Source organism: Chionomys nivalis, chromosome 19 (genome assembly GCF_950005125.1).
Source record: "Chionomys nivalis chromosome 19, mChiNiv1.1, whole genome shotgun sequence".
Taxonomy (NCBI): Eukaryota; Metazoa; Chordata; class Mammalia; order Rodentia; family Cricetidae; genus Chionomys; species Chionomys nivalis.
This window is the reverse complement of record NC_080104.1, coordinates 19,142,649-19,168,697: the sequence shown is the minus strand read 5'-3', so window position 1 is coordinate 19,168,697 and position 26,049 is coordinate 19,142,649. Positions and strand designations below refer to the sequence as shown.

General features: G+C 40.1%; 1 protein-coding gene across 1 annotated transcript in view; it reads left to right on the top strand.

Moving 5' to 3' along the window:
• The first annotated feature begins 4,256 nt into the window (after positions 1 to 4,256).
• Positions 4,257 to 26,049, top strand: part of Pkhd1 (PKHD1 ciliary IPT domain containing fibrocystin/polyductin) — a 428,039-nt gene continuing 406,246 nt past the window's right edge. The window contains exons 1-10 of the mRNA XM_057751507.1: positions 4,257 to 4,308; positions 5,810 to 5,887; positions 6,432 to 6,576; positions 9,717 to 9,825; positions 13,435 to 13,492; positions 17,454 to 17,532; positions 22,353 to 22,427; positions 23,599 to 23,663; positions 24,110 to 24,149; positions 25,020 to 25,090. Coding sequence (XP_057607490.1) covers positions 4,257 to 4,308; positions 5,810 to 5,887; positions 6,432 to 6,576; positions 9,717 to 9,825; positions 13,435 to 13,492; positions 17,454 to 17,532; positions 22,353 to 22,427; positions 23,599 to 23,663; positions 24,110 to 24,149; positions 25,020 to 25,090 — 772 coding nt within the window. The remainder of the gene's footprint in view (positions 4,309 to 5,809; positions 5,888 to 6,431; positions 6,577 to 9,716; positions 9,826 to 13,434; positions 13,493 to 17,453; positions 17,533 to 22,352; positions 22,428 to 23,598; positions 23,664 to 24,109; positions 24,150 to 25,019; positions 25,091 to 26,049) is intronic.

Genomic DNA, 26,049 nt, shown 5'->3' with positions numbered 1-26,049 from the left:
ATTTTTTTTAAAAAAAAGTAAAGAGGAGAAAAAAACCCAAACCAAAATGACATTGAGCATCTTTAGCTTTCAAGCTTTTGCTTTTGTTGCCCATATCTACTCAAGTGCTTTTCTTCAAATAAATTCCTAATATAAAATTCTGTTTGATGGGGGTGAATCCACTCTCTATAAAGCATAGTGCAATCTGTTTTATTTTACAGAGAGATAAAAACTAATTTTCCCTGTATTACATACACATAGTGTGGGAATGGCTTATATAAGTTAAATACTATTGGGTGGCACCAGCCTATTTAGTGCTCACGTAACAAGTTACACTCAAGTTTTGATGGCTGTGAACTATATATTGCCAATATGCAGGCTTAGTTATCACTTTGAGTATATGGAATAGTAGAGTCCTAAAAGGAAACAGATCATCTTTGAAATGTGATGTGCCCTGTGAAACCAATAAGACATCAGGTACAGTGGTGGAGACATGCAGACCACCTGCCCAGGTATGAGACGGGAGTGAGTAGATTTGTTGGTCCAGAAGGAAGAAGCCAAGCATAAGAATGTCAAAGTTCATGATATCCAGCAGGTATCTCTTCTCTCCTGCTAATTTTCCTTTTTCACATCTATATATAGGCTTCTCCACCTAGCCTTCCTTCTTCCTTACTAGCTGCAGCTCTGCCAGAGCCATTGACTTTCCAGTGGCTGCTAAACTGTGGTACTGGACAGAATTGCAATGGATTCTCCCTTCCAGGGATAGCTGTAGGACTGTATTTCTTTTAAATCTCATATAATATATATTTTTAATGATTTATTTATTTATTAATTATGTATATAGTGTTCTGTCTGCATGCCAGAAAAGGGCCCCAGATCTCATTACAGATGGTTCTGAGCCACCATGTGGTTGCTGAGCATTGAACTCAGAATCTCTGGAAGAGAAGCCAGTGCTCCTAACCTCTGAGACATCTCTCTAGCCTCTGCCGGGCTGTAATGTAATCTATGAATTAAATTTAATCTTGGTGGATTATCTTCTTCAGGTATATTGGTATTCTTTCAGGCAGGGACAAGGCTGCCAAGTTTTCTCTGAGTAGGGACATGGATAGATAGGTCAAATGTTCAGTAAGTATGAAGTTGATGTTGACTTCCTGTCTGCTGGCTCTCAGATTTTTCATCAAGTGACAACAAACTGGTGACTCAAACTGATTTTGGAGTATCATTGGGTAATGAGGGTGGAAATCAAGGACTTCTTGTTATGAAAGCAGGGTAGGAAGGAGAACAGAAAGTACCAAGCTGAACTGGGCTAGCTAAGCACTCAATTCCTCCACATCTTTAGGCCCATGCCCCTCTGGTGAATACATTACTGAGAGTCCACAGTACAGTGTGTAGGAATAGCTATGGACCAGGCATGGAACATGCCATCCTCCTCGGATGTTCCCTCTGCACTCTCTGCTCACTGGCTGTCTTGCTGGCACATTCTTTCAATCATTGGGCAGTCTTTTATTTGAAATTCTTGTCTGAGACACATACAGTAACCAGAGAAAAATGTAAAAAGGCCCTTCTTTGGGTCTCTAAGTAGCTCACGTTAATAATTAAACTTGCCCCATGGTCATTTGTGAACTTTTACTCTGGTGCATATTTGGCCAGGACACAAACAGGTTGGGTGAGTTATAGTCGAACACGAGGGAGCTACCTGCATGGTAGCTGCAGGCTGGGCTGTAACCAGATAACACGGCATCGTTTACAAAGGAAAGATTTCACCTTTGAATGACAAGACAGGCACAGAACCAGGTACGGTTTGATTCAGAAAATCCTTTGTTTTCTAACTCCGCATCTCCTGCCGTCATTGCAGTAGGCAAAAGGAAGTGGGAAGGTAAGAGCTTGGGAACTTTTTCAGGCTTCCACAGGAGGGAGAGCTGAGAGAGGAGAGATGAGAGAAAGGAGGCAGCAGAGAGAAAGATCCAGGAGCAGGAGGAGGACAGGATGTACAGTGTTCGCTCTGTGGTTGAAATATTCCACCAAAAGGAAAGAGAAAGATTGTCAGTTTATCCTTAGGAAGGAAAGGGGACTGATGAATCCACACCCAGGGAAGTGACACTCGCTGTGGATATGACTGTTTTGTTTTCAGAGGAAAATAAATATTTAGCGAAGCCCAGTGTGGGCGTCTTTATTTCCACTGTCCTAAGCTTCGCACTAGGCATTAAGATGTAGTGTGCTAAAATAATGGACCCAGATGGGACTGTGTGCCATCAGACCATGTAAGCAAGATCCTGTGCCTTTGGGCTGGGTAGCAAGTTCTTCTTGTCATCATTTTTTTTTTTTTTTTGTGGTGTTTATCACGGAGAACTGGATGCTTGCAATCAAACTACAGGTCACAAATAGACTGAAGAACGTAAGAAATTTGCAATGTACAAGAACACTTGGTAATTTCAGCCGTCCTTTCATACCTGAAAAATGGGTACATAGACTCTTGATTTTCCTAGCTTCCAGTACGGTGGTCAGCATTTCCCGTATGAAGTAAACCTTCCCAGTGCTGAACTAAATGTGTTATTGTTTATTTTGAGTCAGCTTAATCACGATGTACCTGTATGATAAATTCAATGCATTTTGGGGTGGGGAAGGAATTCTTGTTCTGGGACTATTTGGGGGTTCTGTGCTTTCTGAAATGGTGTAACTACTACCATATAGAGGGGTTTTCTTAGAAATTTACATAATGTATATGTAATAAGATGGATTTACTCCTTTTACTTTTAAAACTTTCCGAGAACCTCAGAGCCAGTGTTTTAGGAATATTTGTCTATTCACTTCTGACTGGGGCTGGAGAACAGCTCGCCATCTTCCTAGAGCATCCTCCAAGGGCCCAGCCAGACTGTGTGGGTTCCGTTTTCTTTGTCAGACAAAGTCACATCTTTCAGATCTGTAAAATCAGAGGTCTTTGAGTACTAAATGGGACTTTCACACTGAAACCCGTATGGGAATGGTGGCTAGTCTCTGAGTTTCTTCACACTGCCCTCTAGAGACAAGGCATGCATGGCAGTACACAGACAATATCTGGCTCCGGCTCTCACAAGATGTGAACTGGAGGTTTGAGGAGAGCTCCTGAGTTAAGATTTGCTGGAGAATGAAGCCAGGGGCTCAGAAAGCCACAGAGGGTTAGCTGCCAGAGCAGAGGCCAACACATGGAAACCTTAACTGGTTGCTAAGAAGAAATACATTATGGCTATCATGCAGGATTCAAATCCGACAGTCATGGGAGAGGAAGCTGGGAAGCTGGGGTACGAGAAAAGAGCATGTACCCCTGTTTGGTCACTCGACATCTGACAACTAGAAACTATTTCTAGGATTCATATTTTGCACAATGGTGAAGTAATGAATGGTGTCGCTATTCTTCACCTGATTTAAGTGTGGATTAAATAAGCTATTGAAACAAGATGGGCTGAATGATGATTTTCCTATGCATTCGCTCTCTCCTGAGCTTAGGAAGATGGTGGGTATCTCCAAAGATGAGCACTTCATTCTACCTTCCTTTCTTTTTTCGCTTTCAAGTATAATGACATCACCCGAATCTCTTTAACCACTCCCACCCTCTTTTAAATCCACAGCCCCTTATTCTTTAACTATTGATATGTGTGTGTGTGTGTGTGTGTGTGTGTGTGTGTGTGTGGATAAATATGTAGTGCAAGATGATGAGCCCAGCAGTTTTTAATCGAGTGTAGCTCTTCATGTAGTGGTGGGGCCGTATGTGATTTCCCCTACCCATGCTGGCATGTCAACTGGTGTTGTCATTATTCAGGACTTGCTTACACAGCCAGATTGTGGAAATTTCATGAGTGTAGCCTCCCTGTCATATTTACCAGATGCTACTTGGAGCAGACTTCCTGGTCCTCTGGTTCTTACAATCTTTCTTTCCACTCTTCCTCCCTGTTCTCAGAGGTTAGGTGGAATGGTTGTGTTGTAGATGCATCAGTGTGAGCTGTGCACCCCACAGTCAGTAGTTTGCTTCACTTTGACTGCTCTGTGACTTTCTGTAATGGTCTCCATCTGCGGTGAAAAGAAATTTCTTGGACGAGTGAGAGCTGCACTTGTTGGGCTGGCACTACAGCTGTCCCATCTCTTAGTCTTCTGTTTCAATATAGCTCATTGATGGTATATAGGCATTATTATTGTTTTTTTTCTTTATGCTTAATAAGGCACAAAAGTCACGTTCCATCAATCAACGCGAAAAATGCTTTTAATATCGGAGCCATCTCAAGAGGGCTAGCTAGCTGGACATCATGCCTGCCTGGCTGATCACTCTCCTGAGTACGGAAGTTCTGCTTCTAGCAGGTAAGTAGAAAGCGTGTGAACATCAGACCACTAGGTAGCCTTGAGAGCTCTATTAATAGGAAAGTATTAATGTAGCAAGTATAATAGCCTGGCTTGTATCCTGTACGTTGATACAATTTTTACTTGCCCACTTAAAATGTGAGTTAAAACGTCATTTGAGAAGGAAGAATTGAAGTATTTGCTTCGGGATCTGAAATAATACTTTTTTCCTGTGATGAGTATCTGGGGTTATTTGTTAAATTGTTATGAGTATATATTTCAGCTTTTAGTGGCCAGTAGGGGTGGCTGTTACAATTCACATATTTTAACGATAACATGACTTCTTCTATAATCTATTTTTGAACTAGTAGATATAATTTTTATTAGATTTTATTGTTATGTATTCCCTAAGGAATTGTGTCTTAGTGATTAATGGCTGCTTGTATTAAAATCTCCTTTTATTTTTCCTAATCATGCCTTCAACTTCTCAGTGAGTTTGGTAATCCTCTGTATCTTATTATATTTTTTGTCTTCTTTGGACAAAATTATCTAATCTTCTTTGGGGGTCTAAGGATGGTGTGATCTGGTTGGGTTGTCATGACAATATGTTGATGTAAGTGGGTTACTACCATTCTTAGGTGTGTAGTGAGCTACCAAATGACTGCCTGGGCTAGTTCATAGGCAAAGTCTTGTTTATACTTGAAATGAAGCCATTTTTTAGAGATAACACACACTTTGTTTGCCTATTATCATCTGGAGATACCCAGCGATTTTTGCTAGCCTCCTTGAAGTGGCTTTACCTTGACCATGACAGGTCTATGAATATCCTCAAAGATGTTAGTAAGCCCAGTTTAGTCTAGTATTTCAAGCCCATACTCTTTTCCGTTTTTATTTTAAAGGAAGTTCTACCATGCTTTTACTCTAGTCCCTCAATGATCATTCAAGGAAAAGTTATGGAAGTCTTGGCAATTCGGGGAATAATTCTAACTATGTGGTTCATCAGGCTCCAAAAACAAACAAACAAACAAACAAACAAACAAACAAACAAAACCAGAGGACAGGGTGGCAAGAAAGGAGAAAGGAAGCAGGCACATCTCCAAGAAGGTTTTCCTCTTGCAAGGAAGTAGGAATAAAAGTAGTGAACTTTATATGTAAATATGACCGTCTGCACAGAGTGGAATAGAGGAGAGAGGTGGAGGGAGTTCATAGAAGAACCAAGCATGTCTCTGAGACTGTTTCTAAGGGAAGCAGAAATTCAGAATTGTCTCAATGAACGCTGGGGTTCTGGACTTCTCAAATCAGAGCAATAAATTTTCCTTAAAGTAGGACTCTAAAGGGATGTTTCCTGGACCATCAATGCCTGAATATAAGTGCACATCCTGAACCAGAAACTCTGGTAATGGGGATTGATTCTTCATCCAACCCTTGACTGATACATACATGCTAAAGTCTACTTTAAGATATTTGGGGTGCTAGTGAATCATACACAACCTTCAAAACCAGTATTTTCTTTTCTTGACAGACCCTTACCTGAGTGTCCAGATTGAACCTGCGGAAGGTAGCCTTGCAGGGGGAACATGGATCACAGTTGTTTTGAATGGTAGGTTTGGGCTTCTCTAAATGTGAGTGCTGGAATTATAGATCCAAAGTTCAAAGAGTGTGAATCCTTGCCTCCTGGTCTAAGAACAGTTCTACAAAAGGGTCTGAGCAGGATGAACTAATTGTCCCAACTCCGTCTTTGCAGATGCTAACTGGCCAGTGTCATAGCAGAGGTCACTGTTGAATCAGTGTCCTCGTGGTGGGGTGCTTGGGATGATGGTGAGCTGTTTTGGCAGGGAAGCTAAGTACTATCTTGGCTGTTGCCCTTATACAGGATTTCATGTTAGGAGCCCCTAAACCATACCCATGGCACAAAGCAGCCTGGAAGGTTGGAAAACTGTTTCCTAGAGGGTAGGAAGATGTGAAGGGAGAAAGAAAATTATAGGTTCATAAGTAAGAGAACTTTTGTAAAGCAACATTAACTGCCTTTGGAAATGAGTATTGATGGTATCCTCAGGCCAACACAATGTCTTACATTGCCCTCCTGTGGCCAATGTTTGCATTGCCTTGTATGTCTCCTCAGCCAGATGTCTTGTTGTGTTTAGATTCCGAGAATAGTGTTCTTTACCCCAACAATGGCTCCCAGCTGGAGATAGACCTGGTGAACTTGGCAGTTCCTGCCTTGCCGAGGATCCCCTGCGATGTCTATCCTGTTTTCTTGGATTTGCCTGTGGTGACTTGCCAGACCAGGTACACAAGCCTGGAACACAACGCCTGGCAGGATGAGTGGGCTTCCCTTTTCTCAGCAGCTTTGGGAGACATGACTCCTACAGTGCCTCCAATGATCAGGCATGGCTTTAAAACACTCTACATGAATATACTTACATGCTTTCAAAATTCTTTTCCTTTAATCTCTCTTGGAGTAGACAACAGAAGCAGAGTTCTGTCTATGGCAGAAAGGACAAATGAAAGAAAATGAAAATTAACACTATCATCACATAAAAACAAGCACTCTTCAATGTTCCTTTCTTTTGTAAATCTTTATTCTTGACTGTTTCATTTTATTTTTGAGATTATAATATAATCACATCATTTTTCCCTTCCCTTTCCTCCCTCCAAATCCTCCACATACCCCACTGTAGTAATAGGAACGGCGCTCTGTTGTGTGAAGCAGCGGGCTGCGTCCCGCCACCCGGCAAGCTTTACCCAGAATAATTACACGGAAACTGTATTCTTTTAAACACTGCTTGGCCCATTAGCTCTAGCCTCTTACTGGCTAGCTCTCACATCTAGATTAACCCATTTCTAATATTTTATGTAACACCATGAGATGGCTTATCAGGAAAGATCTTAACCTACGTCTGTCTGGAGTGGGAGAATTATGGCGACTGCCTGACTCGGCTTCTTTCTCCCTGCATTCTGTTCTGTTTACTCCGCCTATCTAAATTCTACCCTATCAGAGACCAAGTAGTTTCTTTATTAATTAACCAATGAAAGCAACAGATAGAAAGATGACCCTCCTCCATTACCCCACCTTGCTATCTTTCAAATTTGTGACCCCCATCACCATTAATTATTGTTATATGCATATATTTATATGTATACCCATATCAATCCCTAGATATTACCTGCTCAGTCTATAGTGTTATGTGTATGTGCATTTTCAGAGCTGACCATTTGCCACTAGACAACCAATCGATGTGCTCTTGCCTGGGGAGGATCATCTCTCCTGCTCTTAGCAGGTGCCTGTAGCTCTTCATGCAGGGTTGAGGCCTCGTGGGCTTTTCCCCATTCACTTTGGCAGGACAGCTGTCCTTGTTCAGCTCACATTTGGGCAGTCATGTTGGTGAGACTTTCTGGGTGTAACCTCTGACCTTTGAAGCACAATCTCACAGTAGACTCCCTGACCCTCTGGCTCTAGCAGTCTTTCTAAAGACCTCAGCATGACCTACATATGCAAGTATGTGGTCAATATGGGAGAAATCCCTATGAGCTGCTGAGAGGAAAGTATATTCTTTTGTATTTCCTTGAAGTGTTCTGAAATATCTGCTAGATACCTTTGATTTATGATGCTATTTAACTCGAGCATTTTTCCGTGTAGTTCAGTTGACGTGTCTCTTGGTGAGAGTGAAAGTCAAGTCACCCCCTGTCACTGTGTGAGGATCAACATGCTATTTCAGCTGCAGTGGGGTTTCTTTTATGAACTTAGGTGCCATTGTGCTTGGTGCATAAATACTTAGAGTTGCAATATCCTCTTGGTGAATTTTTTCTCTGACGACTGAGCAGGTAGTATCCTTCCCTGTCTATTCTAACTATTGTGGATTTGACATCTACTTTATCAAATATTAAAATGGCTATATCAACTTGCTTCTTGAGTTCATTTGCTTAGAATATTTTTTTTTCCATCATTTTACCCTGAGATGATGTCTATCTTTATGGTAAAGCATATTTCTTGGATGCAGCAGAAAAATAGCTTCTGTTTTCTAATCTAATCTATTAGCCTGCATCTTTTTTATTTGGGAGTTGAGACCATTAATATTGGTAATTAATGATGGGCAGTGGTTATTGATTTCTATGTTGATATATTGTGCATTTCTGCCAATCTTTTGATTCACTGTCCTGGGATTACTTATTTCATTTGTTTTCTTTGGTGTAGTTAACCTCTTCAGACTGGTATTTTCCTTCTAGTGACTTCTGTAGGACTGGACTGAAAATTTTGTTTTAGTGTTGAGTGTTTTTTCCCTCTGTCTATTGTGATTGATAGTTTTGCTGGGTATAGTAGTCTGGGTTGGTATCTGTCATCTCTAAATCTCTAAGAGTTTACTGAATATCTATCCAGGCCCTTCTGACTTTTAAAGTCTCCATTGAAAAGTCGGCTGTCCATCCATCCACTCCTCCACTGTTTCTGTTCAGAAAGGGGTAGGCCTCCCACGTACATCACAAAGTATTTTTCTAATGGTTCTGTCTTGATATCTATGTGACTTGGTCTTTTTCCATTGCAGCTTCTAATATCTTTTCTCTGTTTTGTATGTATAAAGTTTTTATTATTCTATGTAGTGAGGAATTTCTTTTCTGGTCCAGTCTACTTGGTGTTCTGCTTGCTTCCTGTACCTTGATAGGCACCTCTTTCTTTAGTTTGGTGAACTTTTCTTCAATGATTTTGTTTACAATATTTCTGGGTCTTAGACCTGTGTTACTTTGATGTCTTCTATTTCTATTATTTATAGATTTAGTCTTTCAATGGTGTTCTAGATTTCTTGGATGTTTTGTGCCTTTTTTTAGATGTAACATTTTGTTTGACTGAGGTATTCATTTCTTCTACCTTGTCTTCAATGCCTGAGGTTCTTTCTTCCATGTCTTGAACTCTGTTGATGAGGTTTATCTCTGAAGTTTTTGTTTGACTTCCTACCTTTCTCATTTCCAGTTTTATTTCAGTTTGGGTTTTCTTTAGTGACGCTACTCCTACTTTCATGTCTTAAACTATTTTCATTACTTCATTCTACTCTCTCTTTGTGTTTTCATAGACTTCATTAAGATATATTCATAGCCTCTTTAAGATCCTAGAACATACTCATAATTGCTATTTTGAAGTGCTTGTCTTGAGCTCTTAAAGTTCTATGAGCCCATTATTGTGAGCTATTAAGCTCTTAAGTTTAAAGGACTTTCATCATCGTCATCATCATCATCAACAACAATAACAACAACAAGAAGTACAGTTTCTCTTGGTGAGGACTTGGCCCAAGTAGAGCTCTAGTGAGTAGGAGGTCTAGGTGGTGAAAAGTGAAATATAGCTCATCTTACAAATACAGGGGAGAAGTGGGAAGCAGTCAGGTGGGAACTCTTTTGTGTTTTTTTTTTAATTAATAAAGATTTCTGTTTTCTGTCCCCAGATCTCTGCTCTCTGAAGTCCATGCAGGACAGTACTCTCTGGAGATACGATCTGGGGAGCGAGTGTTAGGTGGCCCATGTTCGGGATCACTGGATGGCTGTACTTTCAAAGTGAGTTCTGAGGAGAAAGGGATGTGTGTTTGGTTGCTCAGATAGAAGATATGTTATTGATAACAAGTTATAAATCAGCAGCATGTCTGCTTTAATAGGGAAGAAGAAATATAGAGAGAATGTTAGGGTTTCTCTCACACTGTGAAGGATAAATACTGACTACTTGTATGTCAAGCTCTAGTGAGTGCCTTCTGTATATTGTGTAGTACAAGGCTCCTGAACTGATTATGGAACCATCTATTATGCTTGCTACATCACCCTGGCAGTAAGTGGCAGAACCAGGATTCGAACTCTCATGTGACTGAGAATCCACATCGAACCTGAAGCTCATACACGAACCACAGACAATGCCTTTGTGGATAAGTGCCATGTTTTCAGCTCATTTTTGAGTGTTAGAATACTGAAGGAACTCAGGGGTCCCAGGTCCTTTGAGGGACCCAATCTCCCTGCCCTCTGCTACAGGTCACATTTTGCTGTTCTTCCGGACACTAGTCTGAAAGCTCCTTTGCTGCTGGAACTCTCCTTCACAGTCAGACAGATCAAGAAGGCAAGATGGCAGACCTGAGGGCACTTTCCTTTGGTCCAGCATCTGATATTATTTAATTTAGACCCTTCATATGTAGACTAGGCTTACATTTATGTTTGATCAGCCTAAAATCTTGTAGGAAAATGTGCTGCAAGAGAGCAACCCTTGCAGCAGGCACTCGTGAAAAGTGGTACTCCAGCGATGCTCCCAGTGGTGCTCAAGAGCTCTGTTTAAGAACTAAAGGAAACAGAACTGAGTCATTAGGTCATGCTGCTTTACAGTCAAGACCAAACTCAACTCTACTATCAGATCAGCACTAACTTTTTGAAATTTGGAATTTGTTGCCCAATCACAGTTAACAATGTGATCCTCAACCCAAGGGGATATTACTTTCTAAAGAATTTGTCTCTGTAAGTATGTAGCGAAAAGAAGAAACAAAGTTCTATTATTCTTTCTCCTTAAGAACCGCATCCCCACCTCTCCCGGGCTCAGGGACCATCAGAGAGAAGTGTCTGAGCACTCCCGAAACTCCAGGCTCCCTTTGCCTCAGGAAGTAGTTTTCCTACTTATTATAAAGATCAGTAAGGACAGGGGTGGTACAAACACACTTCCCGAAACTGTGCATTAAAGAAAACGGGTCGAGCAGTGGCTCAGCTAACTTGCTGAGTTGATGAACTATCAACAGGGGATGCAGTTAATGAGAGGTGCTTGAGTGAACTAAAATGCGGTGTGCCTTTCTGCTTTGGGACTGGGACTAAGGGAACCATGGGTATTAAAAATTAATTCCATCTTGCCAGCCCACTCCAAAGAGCCTGCTGTGGGCACTGACAAGTCTGAAGGACTCACAGAAGGTTTATCAGGCAGCTGGCGGCTGCGACTTTATCCTCCCAATCCGCTGGTTTTGCCACCCCTCTCTGGCCCACCTACCTTCCCATCTTGCTGTTGCTGACCTCACTGGGTTCAGGGATCAGCATGTAGGCAGCCTGTTTTCGAAGCTCATTAATTTCTCACTGTTTTGTCTCCAGCCTAGTGGGTGACCAGAATTCTCTTTCTCTGAGAAACGGTACTATTTTATGTTTTATGAATACAGAGAGAATTGCAAGTTAAAAATTGCATTGTGGTTTAACCCTAAATACACCCCAGGACTCTCTGAGGAGTGGGAAGGAAGCAATGAGTGAGTCTATATATCCCTACTAACTTCTTGAAGGATGGCAGATGTCACAGCACATCTCCTATTTCAAGTTGGAAACCTAAAGGTGTGTGTCAGTATTTGCTTTGAAGAGGTCTGCTCCATCTGCCTCAGTTTTTAATGAGTGCAAGGAAGGGCAATAACAACTTCTTTCAAATTCCAATGGAAGTCACTTCGGAAGGAAGGGCCTCCCCGTGGGAGAAGAAAGGTAGAGAGCATCAATTGGGTTGGTTTGGCATCATGTGGAACTGCATTAATTTTTATCCTCTGTTGAGATCACAGCAAGTTCTTAATCTGTGAAGTCACAGTAGCCTTCTCTGGACCCCCTGACTGTGCGTGTTTTCTGTGAACTAGTTTCTAACCCTTTCCCATAGAGAATGGGGAAAATGGCCTTGGTGGCAAGCTGTGCCGCTGTGTAGATCAATACTTACACTCCACACTCAACAGGGCACCATCGGCTTGGTTGAAAAGCCTTTTCATTCCAGATGCCTGATTAGGGCCGTTGATTAACCACAGTTGTTGTCTGGTAATCGTCTCCCTGGGAATTTGGACTCCCAGGAAGCTGGATGCAGCCCAAGCAAAACAGTTTGTTGTAGTTTGTTTTGTAAGTGGGAATCATGGTAGGTGTTTAGAAAAGAAGCAGCCTAGCTGTCTAGTATGGCGATTAAGTCTCTTTCCTGGGTGAAACATTAACTCATAGGTCAAATCTTGGTCTGATCAGTCCAGCCTGTTCTGTATGTGTCTCCATTTCCTCACATAGCCTGGGACGCAGCAAGGCTCTACTCTTAGCCTAACCTAGGTGTCTGTAGGTGAGCTAGACTTCTGGAATTCTCACGCTCCCTTTCCTTCTCAGCAGTACACCAGTCAACCGTGAATGGGCTCTTAGATGGATTGACAGGAGTACACACGTCTCCTACATTTCAGGCTAGGCAAAGGAAAGCAAGCGCAATGTTTTAAGAAAGAGACATTGTAAGTTGGTTTTGGGTTTCCATGACTAGGCTTCAGCATGTTCCCACTTCTTTCATAAATGTTATTTCTCTCCTGTGTGTGTGCATGTGTGTGTTCACACATGGGCTTGGTAAACATATGCAGTTCAAAGGAGAATCTTGGGTTTCTGTCTGTCTTTTGCTTCTACCTTGTTTCAGTCAGACTCTCTGTTGCTTTTGCACGAACCTTCAGAGAATCTGTCTCCACTTCCCAAATCACCATAGGAGCACCAGGATAACAGATGCTTCTGACTTTCTGTGGGGAGTGGGGATTCAAACTCAGGTCCTCATGCCTACATGACAAATGTCTTATTCACTGAGCCGTGACAGAGCCATGACCTCCTTCTTGAAGGGCAGTGTTCCTTCCTATTTCTTGAATATTTTCCCACAAACAGATGCCTTTTGTTTTTCTAACTTTGCTCACGTATATCCAACTTCCTATTTTATATATATATAGCTGGCTGACAATAATTTAAACTACCCCCTTCCAGCTTAAAATTAATTCTTTTCTAGGTAAATATGAGTCTTTAAGTCTCAAAGATATTAGATTATAGTAATGGAATTAAAAGAGTGACATTTTGGATGGTACCTTGTCCACCTTTCTTTTTGGGAAAATACGTCCTTGAGTGTAGTAGGTAAGTAGATAGAAAGAAGCTTGCAAGATTTTAATTGTATGGTATAGGGTAGAGAGATGCATGGCCTCGAACAGATTCCCTGAACTCATCTGCAGAACATACTGATGCCTGTCATTCCTGCTTCCTGGGACTAGCGTGAGGATAACAAGAAGCAGGTGTGACGTGATCAGGGCAACGCATCCTGTTTTCCACTCCTGCTTTCTGAGGACCAGTTTGTGGCTTTTATGGTCAAGTGGATTCTAATAAAATGTTCACTTGTGATAATACTTTCAGTTTTCCAAGGCACAGACACCTGTTGTGTATCACGTCAACCCGCCAAGTGGAGTTCCAGGTAAGACCTCTTCTGCTAACCATGCATAATGGTGAATCTCTTTGCCAACCTTGGAAACACTTGTAGCAGTGTGCGGTCTCTATAGTCCATTAGCTTCTTATTTTGAAAATAAGTTTTGAAAATAAGTTTCAGCTTCTGTTTTCTTCTTAAATTAGTTTGTTTTTTCCCTTTAGGCACTTTTGTTCTTTGACTTTACTGATAACAAAAAATTCCAAAACACATGATAAAAAAAGAAAAAAAGAGACAGTCTGACAAAATCCAAAGTATTGAACACAAGAGCCTGCAGAAGCTAGAAATCACCACCAGTCACTTTATTCCCACATGAAATAGTCCATTCATATCAGAAGTCCTCACTGAACCCTTACTGTGTACCAACTTACGTTTTTAACTCTCCATATGTATTATTATCACAAAACATGATGCTACGGGAACTATTTCTCATTTCGAGGAGAAAGAAATGAGGTATCTGAGGATTAAATGGTTTCTTCAAAATAATGGTTCTGTTATGAATCATAATATAAATATCTGATATGCAGGATATCTGATATGTGACTCCCCACCCAAAGGTGTTGAGACCCACAGGTTGAGAACTGCTACTCTAAAGTCCTATCAGAAATAAGTGGTGCAGCCGAGGTTTGAAGTGAGATAAAGTCCGTGTATGTTACTATTTTGACGTGTGTCCACTGGTACTGGATACAACTCAAAATGCTATTAGCCTTGATGTTTACCTGGAAGATTTGTTCGTGAGTTAGAGAAACACAGACATATCTACTTGATCTTAGTTAAAAGACTTGGAAAGGACGAAACACAGGCATATTAGAGCCAGGAGGGTGGACAAGAAGGAGGTTTTGCAAGGGTAGGGGATTTACAAAGAAGAAGCAGATGCTCAGAGACATAGACCCAGTAACTTTGTAAGTTTTCTTTAAAACTAAATAGTAAACACAGCTTTTAAAAACGTACCTTACTATTTTTTATGGGCAAATTCCTATGTGTATGTATATATCAGATTTTTCATTTGTTCTGTATTTTCAGTAAGGTAATCTGGGAACAACATTGCTAATTAAAAAAAATCATTACATTTACTTATTTCCATATCTTTAGTGTGTGTGCGTACCGTGTACCTGTGCACAGGTATCACAGTGTGTGCGCGGAGGTCAGAGGACAACTTTCAGGAGTTGGTTCTCTCCTACTACCGTGTAGGAGATGAAACTCAGGTCACCGTGTTCAATGGGAAGTGTCTTTTAAAACCCACTGAACCATCTTACAAGGCCATGTTGCTAGGTTTTTAGGTATGATTATGTCAGACTGCATAATTTGATCTAATTGTTTTTAAGTCATTGACTGGTTAAGATAATAAGAATGAATATCTGTGTTACAGACAGTGTTTGCATGTTACAGTGTTTACGCAAAATTTATGTATGTGTGTATTTAAATCATATTCTAAAGAGCAAGAATTTGGCATTATCTTACTGATATGAGACTTTCACAGATATATTCCATTGTATTCGTCTCATTAACCAAGACATGATCACGTCTCATGAAAAAGAATGCAAACTGTGACAGTTATACGATTATTTGGGTTTTTGGTGTTTGTCTGTAGAAGGCTCCAGATAAGGTGACAGAAATCTTATTCTGATGAGGGATGAATAAGGAGCCATTGACAACCTGAGGTGGGATGTCAGCTGCTCTCCAGATCTGTCAAACCTCTTTGTCTTGCCAAGGTGGAGTCTCTTTCACCTTCTGGGGGCACGATTGGTGGCCAGCCTTGTCAGAGTGGTCCCTCAAGGCACAATCTGGTTGCATCTCTGCAATCACTTTCTAGACAATTACTCTCATTTCCTTTGGGATGCTTGCCAGAGTAGCAGCCAGGGACATGCAGGAGGAGGTAGCTACATACGAGATGGCGTTTTACGGGTTGTTGGATTTTTGTATGTGCTTAACAGTCCTTTACTGTGGCGCGCAATCCCCTGGAACTGGGCTCTGCTTTGCCCATTTGTCAGCCTCTGTTGGGCTTCTGTGTTTAGGGACAAAGACCCTACGGGATTTTCTAATTTCTGTAACCTGCTATTTGTTTTCAAGTGGAACATAACAAAGCTTGACCTCTTCCCAGAGAACTAGGAAGCCAATCGGGCAGCTTCATCCACATTAAGTAGAACTATTCTGCCCATTTAGCAGCAGCAGATTTCTGAAAACTCTGACCTTTGTCTCAGTTACTAAGGACTCACACTTTCTCTTCATCCACCTGAAAGATTCGGTGCTAGCCATGCAATGACCACAGATGAAAGTCCCCCTCACCAATGACACACACACAACAGCATGCAGAGAATCCACAGATGGTGAGGTTCAGCAGCTGTAAGTACTCATGAAGAAACTCAGAGGTTTCTGGACACAGTGACCCCAAGTATATCCTTTGCAGAGTCTTGAGGTTTTACTGAACGAACACTGCCTCTCTCATCTGTGAAGCTAGTTTATGATAATATTACTGCCTGTATATCTTGAGTAACTGGTGTTATAGGAACTTGACAGTCCATGACTCACTCTGTCTTTGAACAGCATATTTGCTGAGTGAACAATATCTGTCCATTATCCAGACTGTAGCCCTAATTCTCTTGCTGTTTTGTGTTTTTCTTTAGCTCCTGTCTTTTTGGCTCATGAGGGGTCTTTTGTCTTTTGTACCTTGAGATATGGAAGATAATTAGGATCCTTGAAGACTAATCAGAGATTGTGTGATACAGCCTCTTCATTTAGCTTTTCATTTTGTGTTCTCATTTTTATTAGTTCTTTGAGAATTTCACACAATATATTTTATCACATTTATCTTCTCTTCCCACTCTGTCCAGATTCACTTCCCCTTCCCTACACATGCAACTTTGTGTTTTGTTTTATTTTCCTTATAACAAACAAATACCAAATACAATTTATGCCCCCATACTCTTGGGGGTATGGCCTTCCACTGGAGCATGGTTGACTTACCAGAAGCCACATTCTTAAAGAAAATTATGACCCCTCTCTCAGCAGCTTCCTGTTGCCAGTAGCTCTGTATCTAGGGTTAGAGTTTCATGCTAACCTCCTTTATTCCAGGCTAGCATGTTGTCTGCTCTTAGCTTGCACATGTTTTGTGAATGCTGTTTCCTCAAGTGCTGTGAGTTTGTTTGTTCCGGCAACTGACCCATTGTGTCTGAAAAACACTGTTTCTTAGTCACCATCCCTGCCTCTAACTCCTATAATCTTTTTACCCCACTTTCACAATGATCCTTGAGTACTTGGGCGTGTGTGATATGGATATTCCCAGATACAGCTAAACACTCCACAACTCTTACGCTTTGTAAATTGACCAATTGTGAGTCTTTGTGTTAATCACCATCTATGATAAAAAGAAGCTGCTTTTATGAGTGTTGAGAGATATTGCACATAAAATACGCACACACACACAGAGGATATCATTTGCTGTTTAATGTGTGCATATGATGTATACATTCATATCAAAATATGCATATCTGTCTCCTCAAATATAATTTTGAAGATACTCAAGATCCTTCTAGATTTTCAAACGTAGCACACCGATATTATGTAAAGTCACCAAATTGTGCAGTAGAATACCAGGACTTATTTCCCCTTTCACTGGAACTTAGCTGCCATTTATTAACCTTGACTTATCCCTCCCTCTCACTGATTCGTCCCAGCCTATTCTTCCCAAGAATAGGTAGGTACTAGTCTACTCTCAACTTCCGTGCAATCAATGCTTTAGGTATTACATTATTTTAGCCTTCCTGGTGTGTAACTTTGATCACCGGATTCTAACACTCATTTTACATTTACATAATTTATTAAACCTGCTAATTTTCTACACCTGTGCCTTGTTGGGTATATGTATGTAACAAAACAAAAGTAAGTAGAACTTATGTCCCTCATTTGGAGTTTGCACTAAGCTCGTTGCATTTTGAACTGTTTTTAAAAACAGGACAAGTAATACACGTGTATGGCTGGATCATTGCTGACAAATTGGAAACCTTTGATCCTGATGCGGACTACATTGACAGGTAAGCTTAGGTTTGTTCCTGTGTTCACCTGGCTACCCGTGTGCAGATGGGTTGCTTCCTCTGCAGCAGTAAATTGCAAGGACCCGGAGCAGAACTGCCATTTTTCTCTATGCAGTTTATGGTCCCTGGTGCACCAGATTTCAGCTTTTACTTTATGAGTGTTTTGTAATCACCAGATTTTGTTTTTTTCTGACAAGTAACAACTGGGCATGTGAACGGCACTGTAACTGCATTCAAGGGTTTTCTTTTCTGATTCTTACCCTTCCTTTCACCCATCCTCTCTTAGGTTAAAGTAATTTCTTTCTAAAAGGATACATAAACACTAAAATTCATTAACTCCTCCTTTTAGTTATTGCCCATGCATGCATTCAGAAGTCCTGTTAGTGGGATGAGAGGGAAGTGTGGGCTCAGGTACCAAAGAGGGAAGGAACCATGGGCTCAGGTACTAAAAACTGTGTAGCTTGTAATGTTTATTGGGAGTGATTAAATGTGAACATGTCTTTCTTTAATGACTATTTTAGAAGTGTAAATTGTTGCAGACTGCCCCCCTTCCTCTGGGTTCCACACTAGGGCCCACAGCCCAGCAGCTTTATTGGAGGCTAGAGTGGTGCTAGGGACTTAGGGAAGACACTGCCCACTGCCCTCTAAACTCCTTTAAGCCTGTGCAACAACTCCAAACTGCACCCTCACCACTGGGCTCCATATCCAGGTCAACTACAGAAGCAGACTTCAGCTTTAAGGAGTACAGGCTGGATCTAGGGTGCCCAGTCCCAGCACCTATACTGGAGGCCAGGCTGGTCCTAGGGAATCCCAGAGGCTAGATCAGATCTAGGGACCATAGACTACACCCTTCCCCTGAATTTCATCTCCTGATCTACAACTTTGGAAGAAGACTTTGGCTGAACCAGAGGCCAGAAGACCAGAGAGGAAAGAGAAATCATGGAACAAAACACACATACAACAAAGATGAATGCAGGAATCAACACCAATCATCTCAAATCCAAATGTCTAAACGCCAGTGTAAGAACACAATCAATAACAGAAAAGACACTATGGCATCACCAGAACCCCGCCATCCACAACAGCAAGACCTGAACAATTCAACACAGCTGAAGCACAAGAAAACAACCATAGTGGTGATATGTGCCAATAATTCTAGTACTTGGGAGGCAAGGGCAGGTAGATCTCTGTGAGTTTGATGCCAGCATGGTCGAGAGAGAAGTTCCAGGATAGCCAGAGCTGTTACACACAAAAACCCTGTATAAAACAAAAAATAAAGAAAATATTCTTAAAAGTGAATTTATAAAGATGATATAGGTCCTGAAAGAAATGAAGAACTCACTTAAAGAAATTGAGGGAAAGACAAACAAAAAAACTGGAAGAAATCAATAAATTCCTAACAACAACAACAACAACAACAACAACAACAAAAAAAAAGCCAAAGCAGAGCATGGGGACCATGGGAGAAGGTTGAAGGGTAGAGGAGAGGCAAGGAGGGGAGCAGGGAAAAATGTATAGCTCAATAAAATCAATAAAATAATAAATAAATTTAAAAAGAAAACCAAGAGAAAAACAAGCAAATAAATTAAAGAAACTGCTCAATATCTGAAAATGGAAATAAAAGCAATCAATAAAACAAGTGAGGGGAATTCTGGAAAATGGAAAATCTGGGTAAGTGAACAGGAACTACAGATGCAAGCATCACCAGCAGAATCCCAGAGATGGAAAAAAGAATCTCAGGCATTGAAGACATAACAGAAGAAATAGATTCAACAGTCAAAGAAAATGTTAATTCTAAAAAAATTGTAACACAAAACATCCAGCAAATCTCTGACACAGTGAAAAGACCAGACATAAGAATAACAGGAATAGAAGAAGAAGAAACACTGCTCAAAAAACCAGAACATTTTAAATAAAATAATAGAAGAAAAATTTCCCAACCTGAAAAAAGACATGCTTATGAAGGTACAAGAAGCTTACAGAGCACCAAATAGATTGGATTAGAAAAGAAAATCCTTTTGTCATATAATAATCAAAACACTAAACATATAGAACAAAAAAAGAATATTAAAAGTGGCAGAGGGAAAAGGCCAAGTAACATTAAAAGCAGGCCTATTAGAATCACACCTGACTTTTTAGTGGTGACTCTGAAATCCAGAAGGACCTGGACTGATACCTTGCAGGCTGTAAGGGACTATGGATGCTAGCCCAGACTATATACCCAACAAACTGTCTGTCAATCACCATAGATGGCAAAAACAAAGTATTTAATGACAAAGTCAAATTTTTTTTTTTAAAAAATCTATCCACAAACTTAGTCTTACAGAAGGTACTAGAAGGAAGTTAACTACACCCACAAAAACACAGGCAATAGGTAATCTCTCATGAGCAAAATCCAAAGAAGGGAAACATACAAACACAGAGACACACAGATACACAGATACACACACAGACACACATAGACACAAACACACACACACTACCACCACAACCAACAGGATAACAGAAATCAGCGATCAATGGTCATTAATATGCCTCAATGTCAATGAACTCAATTCACCAACAAAAAGACAAGACACAGGCTAACACAACGAGTATGAAAGCAGGACCCATTCTTCTGCTGTATGTAAGAAACACACCTTAACATCAAAGATAGACATTACCTCAGGGTAAGAGATTGGAGAAAGATTTTCTAATCAAATGGACCTAAGAAGCAAGCTGGTGTAGCTATCCTAATAGGTAACAAAATATACTTCCAACCAAAATTTATCAAAAGAGATGGAGAAGGACATTTCATATTCATCAGGAAAAATCTCCAAAGATGATGTTTCATTTCTGAACATTTATGTTCCAATTGTAAGGGTACCCACATTTGTGAGACATTACTAAAGCTTAAATTACACATAGATCCCCACACAATAATAGTGGGAAAATTTAACACCTGACTCTCAGCAATGGGCAGGTCATCCAGACAGAAATCGAGCAGAGAAATAGCAGAACAGACATATGACTCAAGTAGACTTAACAGACATCTACAGAACATTTTACTCAAACACAAAAGAATATGCCTTCTTCTCAATACCACATGGAAACTTCTTCAAAACTGATCTTATACTCAGTCACAAAATAAGTCTCAAGAGATACAAAAAACTGAAATAACTACTTATGTCATATCAGGCCACCATGGATTAAAGCTGGATTTCAACCACAGAAACAACAGAAAGCTGACAAACTCATAGAAACTTAACAACTCTCTATGGAGTTAACACTGGGTCAAGGAAGAAATAAAGAAAGAAGTTAAAGACTTCCTAGAATTCAACAAAAATGAGGGCACAAGGTACCCAACTAATGCATTAATATAAGTGATAAGAGTTAATAAGAAGCCTGAGCTAATGGGCCAATCAGTTTATAACTAATGTAGACCTCTGTGTGATTTTTTTGGGACCTAATGACTTCAGGATCCAGGCAGGAGAGAAAGCTCAGACAACAGTCTCCTACTCTTTTGATGGCTTTTGGGACCATACTCCTCATATTGGGTCACCTTGCCAAGCCTTAATATGTTGCAAGGAGGGGCTGCTTGTTTATCCTGGCTGCCCAGCTAGCTTAGCCCTGAAATAGCCACACAGAAACTGTATTAATTAAATCACTGCTTGGCCCTCTAGCTCTAGTTTCTTATTGGCTAATTCTTGCATCTTAATTTAACCTATTTCTATTAATCTGTGCATTGCCACATGGCAGTGGCTTACCAGGTAAAATTCCTACCATCCATCTGTAGCGGCTCCACAGCAGCTCTCCTCCACTCTGCCTTTCTTCCTCCCCATATTCAGTTCTGTCTTTGCCGCCTACCTAAGTTCTGCCCTATCAACCAGGCCAAGGCAGTTTCTTTATTCATAAAGAAATGAAAGCAACACATAAACAAAAGGAACTCCTACACCATTAATACATGGGGAGGTGCTTAGTCTTACTGGACCTTAGTGTGCATGTTTTGTTGATACTCATGGGAGACCTGTCACCTCCTAAACAGAAACAGAGGAGGAGTGAATTGCAGGGTGGGAACAAAGGATGGTGGGGTGGTGGGGAGAAGAGGAGGGAGGGAAAACTCCTGCCAGGATATATGTTTGCATATAGTATAAAACATTACTACGAAATCATCTGTGCTGGGGAGAAGACCAGAGTTCGTGGGGCACTCTAGACAGCTGCTGTCACCCAACAAATCCAGCAATCATAGTGACGATTTATAAATCAGAAGAACCATTTCCTCATTATTTACCCAACTGCATGCTGTCTATATGGTGTGTCTAATTTTTTTCTTCACCACTAAAGGTCTTAGAGGCGTTTCCTATTGCTTCTCTATCTTTTTCATTCTGTACTCTATTTTTAGCATTAAGAAATGCTGAACTTCTTTTTTTTACTTCTTTTAATAAAAAAATGACTTCTACTGGGGACAGAAAGTCCAAGAACACCCTTAGCTAATGTGCCATTTTCACTGCTTGGATCTATCTCAGCCTTAATTTGGGATTTAGCTTTTAAAAGGAGACAGTGAGGGCACATGCTAAATAACTGTGCAGACAAAGCATTGCCATCATGGGGATGAAGGGAAATTTTGGATAAAACTCCACTAACAGTGATGGGAGCATAGGCCCTGAGGGTACCTCTACTCTCCGGAGGAAAGTTGCCATCTTCACCGAGTCTCCTGCAGTGGTTCTGGTTAGGCTTAGAGAAGAAAGTTCATAGCATTCAGTCTTTTGGCAGCTATGTTTACTGGGTACACCGAACTATTATTTTTTGTTTTTGTTTCTCTTTTCTGCCCTCCAATTCAGCCCATTGATCCTGGAAGCTGGCAGAGACAAATGGCTTACTCCTTGTTCCCTTGTAAATAAGCAGACAGGAAGCTGGTGAGTTGTTTTTGTTGTTACTGTTTCCTTGTGAACGAGTGTGCTTCCGGTTTCTTCCACAGCACAACCTCAAAAGCGTAGACTGATCTTTTTAAAAATATAAGTCAAGTGCAACAGTTACCTGTCTTATCTTTAAAGTCACTGGAAAAGATGAAAGAATCAGGAATCAGTTGAAAATAAAAATTAGAGCAGAATCTCAAACCTTCTGTGAAAACAGGTAAGCCCTGTTTATTAAAGGCACAGGCCCGTGCCAAGGCTTGCCCAATGCTCTGCACTGAAGTTAGTCAGTCATTGTGTGATACGTGCATATGGTTATTTTTTTTTTCAGAACACATAGGGTTTCAGAGAGCAAGTAGCAGAGCTGAGCTTATAACCCTGTGTGACTAACCAGCCTCCAGAATCCATGTCCTAATCACTGTGACTATAATGACCAGGAAAGCAAACAATACCTGAAACGTGTTATCCTTTACTCCCTTTTTAAAACACTTGTGATGTTCATGTTTGTGTATGAATGTTTACATGTGTATGGGGAATGTATATGTGAGGCTTTACATGTGCATGCATGTAGTTTCAAGTTTGGTGCATAGAATTATAATAGATATATTTCTCACCCTCCCTGTTCAAAGAGACAGGCCCTCTTAATAAAAGCCAGAGCTAGGTATGACTAGCCTTGCCCACACAAAATCCCATTATGAAACATTTTAAAAAGTGTGTCTACATGCTCTCGGTCACACAGCCACAATTTGATGAGATGTTTACTTGGATTTCAACTAGGTGGATTAGTTTTCCTTTGTGGTTATTATAAGAATTGTGTGCTATGGCCTGGCTTCTTGGGCTGAGTATTTAGTGAAGCCACATTCTATTCTATATTGTTTATTTTTAACTCTTATCTTTAATAGATTTTATTTTACTCATCATAAAATAGATTTTGGAAAAAAACCCTAGAAATTAGGAGTAAGTTAAATTTTGATTCCCACACTCTGCATTTGGCACGTGACTTATATATTGACAACTCTAGTTAGTATTATCGTAAGTATTTGACCATGACCTTACTATGCCTTCAATATGCTTCAGTTTCGCTGGCTAATTTGATTTCTATATATTGTTTTCTTAAAGAGTTTGGAATTCTAAGAAATTTTCTGGTTATTCTTACTTCAATATATTTTCTCAGTTTTCCCATCCAGGAGGAACATGGCCTTGGGACTGTGCAGTGCCGTGTGGAAGGCGACTACATTGGTCTGTTTTAGAGCTAATTATTTAAAAAACTCATCCATTTCTTTCTTGATATCCAGAAATGTGAAAAATATTCATCAGATAGAATCATGATAATAATAATTGCTACAAAAATAACTTTAAAAACACTACACCAAACAACTTCCATATCAACTGATTTAATTATCATAATCAGCAATTTTACTTTACAAGCGATTATATAGACAATGCCAACTAGTATGTTAGGATTTAAATCATGCTTTATCTCAATCTAAGCCCTGGGTTTTATTTGACTTATATGTGTTCATTTTGTCATGAAAGTCCATGAGATCTTTTCTTGGGCAACATGAAAGAAATTCCAGGCTTGGACAGTAATGATGATGTAGAAGCATTAAGCCTAGGGTAGCAATATCCTGGCCTAGGAGATTCATGTGTAGACCTGTGTTCTTAGCTATTTCTTTGTGTTTCAGGTTCCCAAAATGTTAGTTTCTCAGTATATAACAAAGGGAGGTAAGTAACTGGGGCAGACAAATCTGTCTGTGTCTTGTATTATGCGTAACATCCTGTATACTACTCTCTTTAGCCTTCATCTTTCCAATCGTACACCAATAGAATATAGAAAGTGTCCTACATCTCCTTGGTTTCCGTCACTTGAGTGAGCATTGTGCTCTGTCTTACCTATGGGCATCACAAATGTTTCAGTATGGTACAGAATTTTAAGAACTAGTCCTTAAGTCAAAGGAGAATGCCGATGTAGCTCTCACATGTGTTGTGGGATGCAGTTTTGCTGAGACTCATTGTGTCATTATAGGAGTTGCCTTCATCAAGACATAAAGAGTTCATATTTCATCATTCTTTGGAGATACAGATAAATTAGGATTCTGGATTTCTATGTGCACCTTTATTCTTGTTCTGCTAGATGTTTTTGTCCTTAAAAGTGCATTGTTTCTTATTAATTAATTTTATTGTGTTTATATTAACAACTACATATGGGTATATAACTCAATGTTTGAATTTGTTTTCTCTCTTCTCAGCTTGAAAGTGATCTACTATATTGTACAGTTTTATTGTATCTATTTATCTAGTGTAAGAATCTACACTATTTAGTGTACGTTAGCTCAGCATCAGGCCCCATTTATATTTGCTGTTGCCTTTAATGCTTCTAACGTTCTAAAAAAGAGAGATTATTCCCATACAAACATTTTATCTATGAGAAGAGTTTGTATCCATTGATACTATTTTCTCATTATCAAAAGGAACTGGTGTCCAAACTGTTAAATTTATTGGGGGTTATTCTGTGAACTTCCTTTCAAGCAGCCAGTGTTTTAGAAAAAGCAACAGTAGGTGACATTTTACCAAAAGCCTCATTTTCCATTGAAGGTCGATGGTGCACAAGGAAGCCTGGCTGATCAGTGCTAAACAGGACCTGTTCCTATACCAGACACACTCAGGTACTCTGTCCCTTCATCCTGTCTTCTTCACCCAATGTTAGACTCTCTCTTTCTCTCTCTTTTTTTTTTCCTATGGCAGTTTTTCTTTGGGGATTAATATGACATCTTGATTCTGGTAGAAATGCAGTTGCTTGTGTCTGTGTCAGCTTTGGTATTTACAGTCCTGCTTTGCTTATTGATGCTCTGAGGAAGCATCATTAGGTGCTTTTGTTATCACATTTTCCTCACAGCTTTCATGCACACAAATGCAGATGCTGCAGCTCAACTATGCATTGTGCGTAGGCTTCATGCAAGCAGGAGATGATGAAAGCATGAGATGCATGAAGCTGGCATCACTGTAATGCATCACACTGTTTTACAATGAGTTCTTCATTTTATAAGCAAGAATAATCACCATAAACAGCATAAAAACTATAGGAATGGTATAATATAATAAGCAGATAAATTCAATTTAAATAAATTATTATTAAGTCTAGATTGTACATGTTTGTGTTGTGCTTTTAATGCATTGTAACACTGTATTATTATATGACAATTTAATAATTTATATAACAAATTGCAGTTATTTCACTTCCCATTCCATTCTCTTATCCTCCCCCAATGGTAACATAGTAGGTTTATATGCACCAACAAGACCATGGATATGTGTGGTGTGTACTGTGATACATCCTTACGGTAGGCTTGCTGATACCACTACATGACAAGAAGTTTTCAGCCCCAGTGCAGTCCATGGGACTACTGATATAGATGTGATCTGTTGTGGGTAGATGTCTTGTCAAGCACTGCATTCAAAGAGGCTTGATTGTAGACGTCTATACAAAAACTACGGGTATAGACAGGATAAAATAAACAATAGTCATGTCTTCCTCTATGTTCTAAAAAATAACAGAAGAAAGGTGGTGGTTAAAAAATATAACAGGACATCTCTCTGGTCATTCTAGCGCCCATGTCTGAATTTA